Raw genomic sequence first — 15507 nt, 5'->3', positions numbered from 1 at the left:
TCCTCACCTTGTTGGTGACCACCCTGTCAAACCTATGGACTCCTGCCTGTTAGCAGTACTTTCCATGAAAGTCACTTACCTCATCGCCATTTCATCAATCAAAGGGTTGGTGAACTGGGAGCCATGATGGCTGATTTTCCCCCTCCACCCCTTCACCACTTTCCATAAAAACAAGATCTCTTTACGTCTTCACCCCAAATTCCTACCCATACCATTATCTACTTTTTCCCCAAGCCTCATGTCTTTAATGGGGAAAGAAGGCTTCACTCGTAAGATTATTCACAGTCCTTGGCCTTTTATCTTGAGCAGACAAAGCCATTTCAGAAATCTTCTAGGCTTTTTGTAGCCATATCGGAGAGGGTCAAAGGGCAAGCCTTTTTCAGAAAATCTCCAAGTGGGTTTCTGGGTGCATTACGTGCTGCTATCAGTTATGGGGATGATCCCCACCTGAAAGGATTTGGGCCCATTGTATGAGAGCACAAGCAGAAACTACAGCTGCACTCCACAATGTACCCCTCGCAGACACATGCATGGTGGTCACATGGGGTTGGGTTCACACCACCTCCACACACTATGCTCAAGTGTATGATTCCACAACAGATGCGTCCTTCAGAGCAACAGTCCTCCATTCCACAGTCTCATTACAGCATCCTCCCACATATCCTCAGTAGAATACAATCGTCACTTTTGTCACTCGAGGAAGAAAACTAAGTTATTTACCTGTAACTGGAGGTTCTTGAGATGCGTGGTCCATATCTGTATTCTGTACCCACCCGCCTCTCTTTCTGCTGCGGATGCAACAAATCTGCAGTAGAGAAGGAACTGGAGATGCTGGTGGCTGCTGCGCCCTTTATCTCCTCAGGTGACACCATGAGGCAGCACAGGGCGCGTGCGCAGACTGCCGAACAGTCCTACTTTCAAGAGCTCCGGCTCTGGGCGTATGCGCATAATCCTCAGTGGAATACAGTTAGAGACCACACACATCTCTGTGCCAGCAGAGACATAGGGTTTCAGTGGCATTATCATATGATTGAGAGGTTGGGGAAGCAAAGCTCTTAAGTAGTTACTGTATTTGAAGAGGTTATTTTAAGGAAATATATCACAGGACACTATGATTTGTTTGGGGTCGGGGAATCTATTTTCCAATGAGCTCTATTTGTTAGTATGGCAGTTAAGTTTGTCAAAAATTTCATCTATACTGGGCATGCTGCACCTCTCATCCTGGGGCTGAGCAGGATGTTCCCTGCAATTGTTGATCCCAGGTACTGTGGCTCCAGGCACGGGAACTGAGAGCAGGGAGAGAGTGTCTCTTCTGTGCTTTCAGTGTTCCTGCTGCTGGCTCTCAGGCAGCATAGATGAAGAGGAGGAAGTGCATGATTGAAATGCAAAAGGTTGAGGTACTGGGCCAGAGTGGAGGAGTAGAGTGGAACAAGAAACCTTAGGGTGAGAAGCAGAGACTGAGACATGGGGAAGGGTGAAGACAAATCAGATAAGTAACCACATGAGAAGGGGTGTGTGATGTTAGAGCTGGTTGGGCAAGGAGCCAGGTGAGGGAGCTGGGTGGAAGACGGAATTGGATGAGGACAACCATGGGACTGGCTGGGAAAGGAGACTGATAGGGATGATGAGTCCGACAGGATGAAGTCTGGGGCTAACTAGATGAAGAGACTGGGATGAGACGGTGGGGAATCCTCTCACTGAATGAGGCAGGAGGTCTGTGGAAAACATAGTATGTGATCATGTTTCTAAAGATTATGCCATAATTTATGTGCACAAAATCGCCAAATTAAGGTTGCATTGGCATCCTTAATTCTGACATTTCTTAACTTTTGACTGTGACTTTGAAACTTTGACATTCTTTTAACATTTTTGATTATATCTATATTTAAGTAAAATATATACTATACAGTATATTACAAATATATCAATATACAAATGAGTACAAAAGAAAACAAGAATGAACAAATTAGAAATAAAAACAAAATGATAGACTAGATTTGTGCTTGTTTCCCATGTTTTTCTACATACAGCTGTGCTATTAGGGAAACATTAAAACGGTTCTAGGTCAAATTTTCCAAGGAATTTTGCATGTATCTGACTTATACGCTCATCTTGCCAAAATTATATATGTAAAATTTGAGCCTTTGAAAGTCTGTCCCTAACTTGGTAACTCTGATATATATGTAACATTTGTATGCCTCAAAAGGTCCAATTTTCATCTGACCTGCCATTGTTTAACATTTTCCTTATAGCACTGTGTATTTTAACATAACTGATGTGAATTGTTGAAGTGTTTCAATATCTTCTTCAATAGGTTTTGTAGTTGAGAACATGGCAACAGCAATGGATGAAGACTTAGAAGAAGAACTGGATGAAAAAGATGAGAAGTCCATGATGTGTCCTCCAGGCATGCATAAATGGAAGCTGGAGCAGTGCATGGTATGCACTGTGTGTGGGGACTGTACAGGCTATGGAGCCAGCTGTGTTAGTAGTGGGCGTCCAGACAGGGTACCTGGAGGGTAAGTAAATACATTCATGGAATTATCTTTCATACAGTATTGTAGATTACAGAATGTAATCAAAATAGATTTTTACTTTACTTCACTTCAGACTTCAGTCTTAAATAGCACTGTATCTAAAGAAAATATTGCTCATCTGTTTTTAAAACCAAGAATATATTTAACTTCTGTGATGTTTTTATAAACACTTTAGTAATGGTAACAGGTGACTTAAAATATTTCTTATGTTCAAAATAATTCTCACAAAAGCAGAAAGGAGGAAAGAGTATAAACAAACTGTAATTTGGTATGCCTAATGACATTGAATGCTGCTATATAAGGTACGGGATTCCTGGCTTTGGCTATAACTTTTATTTATTTATTTATTTTTAAAATAAAATGGAAGATGAATGGTTATTGTAGAACCATAGAAATGTGGGGTTGGAAAGGCCCTCGAGCGGTCATCAAGTCCAGGCCTTTGCACAGAGGCATAACAAAATAAACCTAGATCAACACTGACAGATGTTGGCCCAATCTGTTCTATTATAGCTGTATTTCAAATACATTTGTATGTAATATTGCTTGTCTTGGTAGATTATGAATAAAACCTCTTTGTGTTCTGTAGAATATGTGGCTGTGGTTCTGGTGAGTCTGGCTGTGCTGCATGTGGTTGTTGCAAGGCCTGTGCCAGAGAGCTGGATGGTCAAGAGGCAAGGCAAAGAGGAATTCTTGATGCTGTGAAAGAGATGATACCTTTAGATCTCCTACTAGGTAAGTGGGATGAAACTGATAAACAGACATTTGCCAGTGGCATAACTTTTAGTCCCCATACATACTACTGTAACTAGGGAAAAATAGCAGTTGGTCAAGAAATGGGTACGATCCTATCACTTTTGTATGCATTTTGATTTTCTGATTGTAAAATTTTGTATCTTAATTTCATGGAATTTCATTCTTCCTTTGCAGCAACATTGCAGAGCTATGGTCTTTCATGACAGTTTTAGTGCAGTAGTTTTTTTTCCACGAGTAAATTATTGCTTAGACTTTTTTCCTTGGTATTGTAGTAAAGGAAGTGACTGGACCTAACATTTGAACTTCATCTCTCCACTTGCATGATGGCACTGATTTGATACATTGAACTTTCACTTCCCCTTGTGATGACACTGCTGGTGTCATAAGGCTGTTCCTCTCCCTCCATATTAGCTCTAGAAGGGAGGATTGCCAAAGGTCTGTTGTCAGAAATTGGTACAACAGGATTTTACATAAAAACATGGGGTGTTCAGTCCCAGCACTGAATAACTTTTCCTCCCAAAATTTTTGGAGAAAGTGGGAGATGGCAGAAATGTAAAAATAATTAATTCTGTGGAAGAAAGTGAGATTATGTATAACCAGACTAATATTTAAGAGCTGAAGCCAGAAAGAATAAATTAAAAAAAACAAAATGACTTCTCTAAATACAAAGTTTGGGGCCATGACTTCTGATTAGATTTATTATTATAGAAAATGTTTTTAATATCGTATTCCCTAATTTTAGAAGGCTGATTTTCCTAGTCGCAACTTCTTCCTCTTACTGTGGTTTATTCAGGTACCCGTTCAGAACTTAATACAACGTAGAGTTAATAATTGGGTGATTTAGTCCAGGACCAATTTTGGGGTTCTAGTGTGTGACAACTAACATCTTCAGATATTTGAAATTTTACTTTTTCTTTTTTCAGTGTTCATCTTGCCAAGTACTAGCTTCTTCAGAATCAGAAATCAGTGTTAAAATATATAGCGCAACAGTGGGATTTAAAAAGATATAAAATGTTGCAGGTGTTTCTCTTACTGCATTGGTTGAGCAGGAAAGGCAGGCCCCATGATTCCTGTTATCAGGTGTACTCGTGATGCCCTAATAGCATTGGAGGGTGCTAGTGTTATGGCACTGTAATTATTTGCTGCCTGTTTCTGAAGGAGAGATTCTCCTGCTACTTGCTGAAGGGCATATTTTATAGTCTGGACTACCATCAGTTTTAAAAAGATGGGACACTTTAGGATTCTTTATTCTGAAATTTGAATCTATGGAAATGGCACTATAGAGTTCCACTTTTGTGTTGATTTTTTTTAATTCTGCTTAGTTTACAATTAAGAATATTTTTTTTCTAACTGGCAGTCCTGCAAATTTACATGTAGTCTGACTCTGAAGATGGATTGTTTTCTTATTGTATGTAGTTCTGACGATGGTTTTGCAGAGCCTAAGTAAGCTTTTGGAATACTGTGAACACTTCTGTTGATACACAAGGAAGACTAGATTTCACCACTTAGCTTTGTTGCCTTTGTGTTCCCAATAGGAGTAAAATCAGTAAACACTTGTGCTTCTTTGAGTGATGGTCCCCGTATATGGATTCCAAACATGGGCGTGCATGTGCGTCATATGCCAGAACCGGAAGGTTTTCCTAGCAGTGTCCATTGACCTGCACGTGCGTTGTACGTCCCCTTATGCTCGCAGCCGAGGGTATGATAGGTTGTGTGGGTTGATGCCTGTCCACTTCCCTGAGTCAGAACCTCTGTTCCTTTGCACTCTTAGCCTAGCTAAGAGAGTGGTCTTTTCATCCATTCTTGTACGTAGTTCTAGCTAAGCTTTGTTTTCTATACATGTTTTATCTTTAGATATAGTTAGTGTAGTTATTCCCCTGTTTGGGGACTCCCTCCCCGCTGGGGACTGTGACGTTCATTCCCAGCTTTAAGAACTGTGCCTCTTGCCCTCACTCATTCTCTGAGAGTGATGAGCACCAGCATTGTCTGTATTGCCTTGGCAGGGCCCACATTGCGGTCAGCTGTGCTGTCTGCAAATCCTTAATGCCCTGACCATGGGTGGCTCAAGAACTTCACCTCTGGAAGTTCTTGATAGAGGAGGCTATGCTCCCCCAGGCGCCTTCAGATCTGGGACCAGCGGAACTGACAGTGAAGCATCCGCCACTGGCATTGAGTGCCCTTCCCAGCACCTCCCAGGCACTGGATCTGTTGGTACCGAAGGCAACAGAGAAGCCCCACTATGAGGGGGGGAAAAAACCATGACCATAGCCATAAGAACAGATCCTGGTTCGGGTCTGCTCATAAGCTCATTGTTTCTTCCATGAGCTCCACTAGGTCAGGTGAGAGGTTGCACACGGATCCATCCGCACAGGCATTCAAACTGCCCTGTGTTCATTCCATGTGGACCTTCTGGCCTCTCTAGAGTTTTTTGCCTTGCACTCCCAGATGACTGGAACCGCGTCTGTCCACAGAGGAACTGCTTCTTCCCATCTGCGTTTTCTGCTCCTCTCTGGACCTTCACTCACCACCATCCTCCCCTTGGATGAACCTTTGCTCCTGCTACCAGAAAGACCCGCTCTGTTGCAACATGCAGCCCTCCAGTACTTACGGACTTCTCTCCCCCTCCCCCCAGCCCCTACTCCCCCATCTTCCAAGTCTGAGGGCTTCTCAGAGACAGTAATCGTTTTCTCCCGTTCCATATCAGAATCTGGAATCAAGCCCCAGATTGCACTATCCACAAGTTTGACTGTGCTTCAGAGGCCTGGTATTGCTACCCATGAAGCACGGCAATGGCCACACTCGAATCCCTATCAGGGATGCCAAGCACTATTGGTCGCCTCATATCAACAATCCCCCATTTGTCCTGCAGCACCATCGGTGTACGAGGAGGAAGAAGATATGGAACCAGTACTGCCAGTCTCCACTGCTGTATCTTCGTCTCCAGATGAGGCATTTATTCTTTCCTCGCTCTCTCCACCAGATGACCACCAATAATACCACATGTTGGCGAATCGCATCACGAAAGTCTGTGTGTTCCCTTTGACTATACCCAGGGTCTGTCTGCTCCTGCTGGGCCTCATGGCAGCATGTACTTACGTAGTCTGTCATGCCAGGCTCAGGATGCAACCCCTGTAACAATGGCCGGTGATGGTCTATTCTTCCTCGAGTGATTGCTCCTATGCATTCCAGTTAGGTGTGTGCGCCGCGCGTGCACGGCTCTTCGGAACATTTTTAGCCTAGCAACTCCAGCGGGCCGGCTGGGCGCCCCCTGGAGTGGCGCTGCTATGGCGCTGAATATATACCCCAGCCGGCCCGTCCGCTCCTCAGTTCCTTCTTACTGCCCGTGACGGCCAGTTGGAACAGTGGAGTGCTCCCTTACCTCCACAGCCCTAGCGTTTCTCCATTTCTTCAGTGTACATAGTTGGTTAACTTAGTTTAGTTGTTAGATTAGTTGAATAAGTTTAGTTAGATATAGTATAGTAAGGGAATTAGGGGGGTTTAGCCCCTCTTCTTCCACAACCGGTGCGGGCTCATGCCCAAGGCACCGGGGTTTAACCCCTGTGCGGCTTGCCAGCGGCACATGCCTGTCGGGGACACGCACGACTCCTGCCTGCGCTGCCTCGGGGAATCCCACAGAACAGATAAGTGCCCGATCTGCACGGCGTTTAAGCCGCGCACCAGAAAGGAGTGGGACTCTCGCCTGAAGCAGCTCCTTACGGAGGTGGCACTTCAACCTCCCGCGCCGTCCCCAGCGGCACCGAAATCGTCCTCGGCGCGCAGCGCACCAGCGGCACTGAGCCGCCCCGGTACCGACACTGCTCGGGCTTTGCAGCCGGCACCGACGTCCCAGCACCGTTCCCTCTCTCCACCGAGGAAACGGAAGACAGCGCACTCGGCTTCTAAGCCTCATGCTCCGGGACAGCTTACCCAGCCATCGCTGGCACCTCCGGCACCGGCTGTGGTAGTGCACAAGCCGTGCACGGTTCCGTTGACTCCGGCACCTCAAGAGCCGTCGAGTCCGGTACCTCCCTGCTCCCCGGTGCCAACCGCGGTCGAGCTACATCTCCCGTCCACGCCCGAGACCTTCTTGACGGCGAGAGAGCTCATCGAGCTCACAGAGGCACCGAGCCTCCGGCCCCCGGCACCGCCGGTGCGGGCTGTTCAGTCGGTGGGCAAGCCGGCGATGATGCGGCCCCCGACCCCTGACAGACGGGATAGACGGCGCTCCAAGTCTTGGTCCCGGTCCCGATCCCGGAAACAGTCGCTGCCGCGCCGATCCCGATCCCGGCACCGATCAACGTCTCGGTACCGCTCCCCGTCTCAGCACCGGTCGCAGTCCCGGTACCGCTCAGCATCGCGGTACCGGTCGCACTCCCGGCGACGCTCCCGGTCCCAGTCACCGGACTGCCGGTACTGTAGGAGGTCCAGTTCCCGGTACCGTTCTCGGCACCGCAACTCCCAAAGCTGCTCCCGTCACCGTCGATTGAGATCGCGGTCATGCTCCCGGTACCGAGGCAGTCGACGGTCCCGATCTCCATCCTGGCACCGCGACGGTCGGCACCGATCCTCTGCACCGTCCAGGGACAAGCTGCCAACTTCCACGGCGCACTCCATCAGCGCCTCTGCCCCCCCGTTGCCTTCGCGTCAGCCATCAGTCGCCTCTCAGGCGGGCAGCGGGAGAGATCTCCGGGCGGGCACCCAGAACCAGGACCTTGGACCCACAGCAGTGGGGTTTTTGGGTCCCCTGGGCCTACCACGAGCCCCAAGGGCTCCCTTTCCCCCGGCGTCCCGTGGGTGCTGAACACAGGGTGCCAGAAGCCACAGTGAGCAGGCCTCCCCCATCACCACCGGGTGAGGCCCTGTCGCCACCTGGTCCCGCAGAGCATCCGGGGCACGACACGGCTTCCCACCCTCCGGAGCAACCACCGGCAGATGTGGTGGTCCAAACTCTATCCTCATCTTCCTCACCGGATGAGGCGGTGGCGGGGGCTTCTACGGCGGACCCCCCTCCGATTGACTTGCGGGCCCACCAGGACCTTCTTCGCAGGGTGGCGAAGGCTATTGACCTCCCGGTGGTGGAGGTCCTGGAGGATGACGACCCGGTGACCAGGATGATCGGAGCGGAGCTCCCGCTGCGGGTGGCCCTCCCGTTCATCCGGACTATCCAGAAGAATGCCACTACCATCTGGCAGTCACCGGCGTCCGTCCCTCCTACCGCACGGGGTGTCGAACGAAAGTACTCGGTTCCCCCCACCGGCTACGAGTATTTGTACACCCACCCCACTCCAGACTCCCTCGTGGTGCAGTCTGTTAATGACCGCGAGAGGCCTGGGCAGCCAGCCCTGGCGCCAAAGTCCAAGGACGCCAGGCGCATGGACCTGTTGGTCCGGAAGGTGTATTCGGCAGGGGGCCTCCAGCTCCGGATTGCCAACCAGTTGGCCCTCCTAGCTCGTTACACCTTTGACATTTTCAGGTCCCTGACGAAGTTCTCGGAGCTGATCCCGATGGCTTCCCGACAGGAGTTCTCCGCTCTCACCGAAGAGGGCAGGAAAGTTTTCCGGTCCTCCATCCAGGCTGCTCTGGACTTGGCGGACTCAGGGGCCAGAACTCTGACCTCAGGAGTGACCATGCGGCGCATCTCCTGGGTGCAGTCCTCCACCTTGCCGCCGGAGGTGCAATATACTCTACAGGACCTCCCCTTTGAGACTCACGGTCCGTTCTCGGAGAAAACGGACTCCAGGATTCAGACCCTCAAGGATGGTCGTATCGCTATCCGCACCTTGGGTATGCACACACCGGCTACCCAGAGGAGATCATTCCGACAACAACAGCCCTACCGGCCTTTTACCCAGGCCAGGTCGCAGCCGTATAATAGTCGGCGAAGCAGCCTAAACCGCCGTAGGCCGTCCGGCAACAAGCGCAACCAGGCCCAGGCGTCGTCCAAGGCCCCGCAAGGGCCCAAGCAGGCGTTTTGACGGGACGCCCGAGGACGGCCCGTCAGTCTCTTCCCCAGATCCTTCCCGTTTATTTTGCAACCGCCTTTCTCACTTCCTCCCAGCATGGTCCCAAATAACGACGGACAACTGGGTACTTCATACTATCCAGTACGGGTACCGCCTTCAGTTTGTTTCGCCCCCACCCTCCCCGTCCCTCTTCAGGGACCCCTCTCACGAGCAACTCCTCTTACAAGAGGTCGAGACTCTGTTGAGCTTGGGTGCCATAGAGGAGGTGCCACACGATATGCGGGGCAGGGGATTCTATTCCCGTTATTTTCTCATCCCCAAGGCGAAAGGAGGTCTCCGTCCTATACTAGACCTCCGGGAGCTCAACAGGTACCTGGTCAAGCTCAAGTTTCGTATGGTCACCCTGGGGACCATTATTCCCTCCCTGGATCCAGGAGACTGGTTTGCCGCCCTCGATATGAAGGACGCGTACTTCCACATCGCGATTTACCCACCCCATCGACGTTACCTGTGTTTCGTGGTCAACAGCGCGCACTACCAGTTTGCGGTGCTACCCTTTGGCCTGTCCACCGCGCTGAGGGTCTTCACCAAGTGCATGGCAGTAGTTGCTGCAGCCCTCCGCCGTCGTCGCATACACGTCTACCCGTATCTCGACGACTGGCTGGTTCACGGGCCATCCCGACAACTGGTAGCAGATCAAATGTCCGAAATACTATCCCTGTTTCGGGTACTGGGCCTTCTCGTCAATGCCGAGAAGTCCTCTTTGACTCCATCGCAAAGAGTGGAGTTCATCGGAGCGGTCCTTGACTCCACGGTGGCCAGGGCCTGCCTCCCTCGGCCTCGGCACCAGACGATGGTCTCCATCATTCGGGACCTGCACACCTTTCCCACTACAACAGTTCAGTCCTGCCTACGCCTCCTGGGTCACATGGCATCCTGCACGTTCGTGACCGCGTACGCGAGACTGCGCCTTCGCCCATTTCAATCCTGGCTAGCATAAGTGTACCGCCCGCACCGCGACTCCATAGACATGGTAGTCACAGTCACGAAACCAACCCTCGACTCCCTCAACTGGTGGCTGGACCCAGAGAGTGTGTGTGCAGGAGTTCCGTTCCGCCCCCCTCACCCATCCGTCACCCTCACCACGAATGCCTCGGCGTTGGGATGGGGGGCTCTCCTGGGCGACCTTCACACCCAGGGTCTCTGGTCGCCCCACGAGCTCTCTCTCCACATCAATGTCAGGGAACTGCGAGCAATCCGCTTGGCGTGCCACACCTTTCGCGCCCATCTGCAAGGCCGATGCGTGGCGGTGTTCACGGACAACACGACGGCGATGTTCTATGTGAACAAGCAGGGCGGAGCCCGCTCCTCCCCACTCTGCGAGGAAGCGATGCTCCTGTGGGACTTCTGCGTGACCCACTCGATTCGCCTGGAAGCGTCCTTTTTTCCAGGAGTGCAGAACACGCTGGCTGACCATCTCAGCAGGTCGTTCCTCTCCCACGAGTGGTCCCTCCGCCCGGATGTGGTGCACACAATTTTCTGGAGGTGGGGGTTTCCCCAGTTAGACCTGTTTGCCTCCAAGGAGAACAGAAAGTTTCACCAGTTTTGTTCGTACCAGGGTCGCTCTCCAGGCTCCCTGTCGGACGCGTTCTTGTGCTCCTGGACGGATCACCTTCTCTACGCCTTCCCTCCATTCCCGCTCATACACCGGGTGCTGCTCAAACTTCGGAGGGACAGGGCCCGTCTTATACTCGTCGCTCCGGCCTGGCCGAGACAGCATTGGTACACCCTGCTGCTCGAGCTCTCCGTTCGGGATCCCATGACCCTTCCGTTGTGGCCGGACCTCATCACGCAGGACTTCGGCAGACTCCGCCATCCGAACCTGCAGTCCCTCCATCTTACAGCAAGTCCTGCTGGAGAGCAGAAAGCCTTCCACTCGCTCCACCTACCTCGCGAAATGGAAGCGTTTCGCGCTCTGGTATGACCAGCGCGGCTTCAATCCTTTCGTAGTCCCTATCCCTACAATCCTGGACTACCTGTGGTACCTTAAGGAGCACGGCCTCGCGGTCTCCTCCTTGAAGGTGCACCTGGCAGCAGTGTCCGCCTTTCGTCCATCCATGGGAGGTCGGTCCATCTTCTCCAGTCAGATGGTTTCCTGTTTCCTTAAAGGCCTGGACCGCTTGTACCCACCGGTGCGGCGTCCTATCCCGACCTGGGATTTGAATCTCATTCTGGCCAAGCTGATGGGACCGCCCTTCGAGCCCCTGGCCACGTGCTCTCTACTCTACCTCTCCTGGAAGACAGCCTTCCTAGTCGCAATTACATCGGCAAGACGAGTTTCTGAGCTCCGTGCATTAACGGTTAGTCCACCATACACCGTATTCCACGGAGACAAGGTGCAGCTTCGGCCACACCCGGCCTTCCTCCCTAAGGTGGTGTCGGCTTTTCACCTGAATCAGGAGATCTTCCTTCCCGTCTTCTTCCTGAAGCCGCACGCCTCACCTCGTGAGCAACAGCTTCACACCCTAGACGTCCGCAGGGCTCTCGCTTTTTATATCGAGCATACGAAGCCCTTCCGGCATTCGCCACAGCTGTTTGTAGCAGTTGCCGACCGCATGAAAGGCGAGCTGGTCTCCTCGCAGCGGATTTCCTCCTGGGTGACGGCATGTATCCGGACATGCTACGAGCTTGCTCGCATGCCACCATGCCGCCTCACAGCTCACTCGACGAGAGCGCAAGCCTCTTCGGCCGCCTTCCTGGCCCATGTCCCCATCCAGGACATCTGTAGAGCGGCCACCTGGTCTTCTGTCCACACCTTCGCTTCCCATTATGCGTTGGTGCAGCAATCCAGAGACGATGCGGCCTTCGGCTCAGCAGTCTTACACTCTGCCACGTCTCACTCCGACCCCACCGCCTAGGTAAGGCTTGGGAATCACCTAACTGGAATGCATAGGAGCAATCACTCGAAGAAGATAAGACGGTTACTCACCGTAGTAACTGTTGTTCTTCGAGATGTGTTGCTCCTATCCATTCCAGACCCGCCCTCCTTCCCCACTGTCGGAGTAGCGGGCAAGAAGGAACTGAGGAGCGGACGGGCCGGCTGGGGTATATATTCAGCGCCATAGCAGGGCCACTCCAGGGGGCGCCCAGCTCGCCCGCCGGAGTTGCTAGGGTAAAAATGTTCCAAAGAGCCGTGCACGCGCGGCGCGCACACCTAACTGGAATGGATAGGAGCAACACATCTCGAAGAACAACAGTTACTACGGTGAGTAACCGTCTTTTCCCAGTCCCGAGACCCCCTGGAAAAGATTGTTGCCATTCCCCAGGTGATACTTACCTTGCTGTGGTGGTGGGCCGACCACAGAACAGCCCTGGAAGGGTTCTGTTCGACAACCCTGCCCACTCCATCGAGTTGGTGTTGGACGCCTCAGACCTTGGGTGGGGGATGCATATCGGCGTCCTCCAGACTCAGGGGATGTGATCCCCAGACAAAGCGTGGTTGTACATAAATGTCGAAGAGCTTCGAGCAGTCCGGCTAGCGTGCGGAGTCTTATTGCCCCACCTGTTGGGCAAGGTGGTATGAGTCCTGACAGGCAACACAGCCTCGATGTTCTACATCAACAGTCAAGGGGGAGCATGCTCGTTGGCTCTCTGTCAGGAGAAGCTCCATCTATGGGACTTCTGCATGAGCCATGAGATCCACCTGGAAGCTTGTGGACCAGCTCAGCAGGGACTTTTCCTCTCACCATGAGTGGTCGCTCCATCCAGAGGTAGCCTGCATGATCTTTCAAAGGTGGGAAACTCCCTGAGCGGCCCTGGTTGCTACCAGACAGAACAGGAAATGCCACCATTTTTTTTCTCTGCAAGGTCTGAGTAAGGACTCCCTCTCCGATGCCCTCCTCCTGTTGTGGTCATGAAGCCTGATATACGCGTTCCCTCCAATTCTGCTCATCAGCAGGGCCCTGGCGAAGATCAAGAGAGACAAGGCGCAGGTAGTCCTGATCACCCCGACATGGTTCAGCACGCTCATGAGCCAGTCAGTGGCCCCTCCCTGGCTCCTGCCCAACCGACCGGACCTACTGTCACAGGACCATGGTCAACTCCTACACCCCAACTTTGGGTCCCTCCACCTTTTGGCGTGGATGCTGAGTGGCTGAACCAGGAGGAGCGGACCTGTTCGAAAGGAATCCAACAGCTCCTCCTGCAAAGTAGGAAGTCCTCAACTAGACTGATTTACCTGGCCAAGAGGACGAGGCTTTCCTGCTGGGCATCTGAAGGGGGCATCTCTCCCTCGCGTTCCTCCATACAGGCTGTCCTGGACTACCTGCTTCATTTGAGGAACCGGGGCCTGGCACACTTTTCCATTAGAGTGCATCACATGGCCATCTCTGCTTTTCACCTGCCGATCCAAGGACAGACAGTGTTTTCCCATGACATGACAGTCGGATTCCTCAGGGGATCATGACAGGCGAGACACTTCCCGCAGGTACAGGCTTCTGTCCCACAGTAGGATCTTAACTTGGTCCTTTCTAAGCTCACTGACCCATCCTTTGAGCCACGTGTTCCTGCTCCTTTTCCCACCTGGTGGCGGTGACGTCAGTGAGACAGGTCTCTGAAATTAAAGCCTTGACCTGAGAACCTCCATCCATGGTTTTCTACGAAGATAAGGGTCAGTTGTGGCCCCACCCGACCTTTCTGCCAAAGGTGGTTTCCACCTTCCATATGAACCAGAACATCTTTCTCACAGTGTTCTGTCCCAAACCGCAGAAGACCAGTGAAGAGAGGCGTCTTCACGCCTTGGACGTCTGCAGAGCCTTGGCTTTCTACTTAGAACGTACCAAGCCTTTCCATAAATCGACTCAACTCTTCATTGCTACAGCAGATAGGATGAAGGGTCACCCAGTGTCCTTGCAGAGGATTTCCAATTGGATTACCTCGTGCATAAAGACCTGTTATGACCTGGCGGGGTTCCGCCGCTGCCGGTTGTCAAAGTCCACTCGACGAGAGCGTGGGCATCTTTGGCGGCCTTCTGGGCACACATCCCTATCCAGGACATCTGTAGAGCCACACCATGGTCCTCTGTTCACACGTTCACTGCTCATTATGCCAGGGACAATGCTCGGTTTGGCAGAGCTGTGTTGCAATCTGCACGTCCGTGAACTCCTATCCACCTCCACGGGTATTGCTTGGGAGTCACCTACTATAGAATGGACATGAGCAAGCACTCGAAGAAGAAAAGAAAGTTACCTTTTCTGTAACTGGTGTTCTTTGAGATGTGTTGCTCATGTCTATTCCATGACCTGCTCTCCTTCCCCACTTTCGGAGTTTCCGGCAAGAAGGAACTCTGGTTGTGGGGAGCCAGCGGTGCCCCTTATCCTGTGCCATTCAGGTGCCACTCTAGAGGGCACAAGAGCTGGTCCCCTACAGATACTGCTGAGGGAAAAACTTCCAGCACCAGTGCATGTGGTGAGTACACATACCTAATATGGAATGGACATGAGTAACACATCTCGAAGAACACCTGTTACGGAAAAGGTAACTGGTAGTTTTTGAGATGTGTGATTCCTATTTGGATTCCAATACCTGCCCTGCATTCCCTCTGCTGCGGATCGGACTATTGAGCAATAAGAGGGATACTGGAGAGGCGTCAACCCACACAGACTATTATACCCTCGACTGAGCACATGGGGATGTACAACGCACATGCAGGTTAACGGACACTTCTAGGAAAACCTTCTGGCTCTGGTGTGTGACATGCATGCACACTCCCATTTGGAATCCAAATTGGGAACACGCGTCTCAAAGAACCTCCAGTTACAGGTAAGTAACTTCCTCTTTCTGTCACTTAAATAAGCAGATGTAATGCTGAATACAATCAAGGAGATCTGTTGGATAAAAGATGCCATTTTCACGGTCACTTTTCAGAGTAGAATCATATTTTAAATAAGGTTATGGGTATTTTAATATTAGTGTCTCTGTGTCACCTTATGCCTGCAATTAAGTTTGTATTAATCTTTCCATTACAAACCCCTATTTTCAAGGTGTTATAATTAGGTATTAAATTGATCAACATGCCAAAAATAACAAGGTTGTTATACAATCTTGATTTATATTAATTGAATTAATAAAAATCATGCAACTATTTCTAAAATGAGCTGCTAATTGAAACATTGTGGTCTTCATTTTCATGTTGCTGTCATATGTGCTGTACCTAAAGAAAATTTTAAATAGATCACTATTGTTTTAAATAGAAT

At 50.9% G+C, this 15507-nt stretch overlaps 1 protein-coding gene across 11 annotated transcripts in view; it reads left to right on the top strand.

Annotated features, from left to right (window-relative positions):
* MYCBP2 (MYC binding protein 2) overlaps positions 1-15507 on the top strand; it is a 432876-nt gene that overhangs the window by 110881 nt on the left and 306488 nt on the right. For all 11 annotated transcript variants that reach the window (XM_039512057.1, XM_039512192.1, XM_039512052.1 and 8 more), the window contains 2 exons: positions 2315-2519; positions 3124-3269. In XM_039512057.1, coding sequence (XP_039367991.1) covers positions 2315-2519; positions 3124-3269 — 351 coding nt within the window. The remainder of the gene's footprint in view (positions 1-2314; positions 2520-3123; positions 3270-15507) is intronic.

The sequence above is a fragment of the Mauremys reevesii genome, linkage group 1, assembly GCF_016161935.1.
Source record: "Mauremys reevesii isolate NIE-2019 linkage group 1, ASM1616193v1, whole genome shotgun sequence".
In the NCBI taxonomy this organism is placed as follows: Eukaryota; Metazoa; Chordata; order Testudines; family Geoemydidae; genus Mauremys; species Mauremys reevesii.
This window is presented reverse-complemented; position numbering and strand designations above follow the sequence as displayed.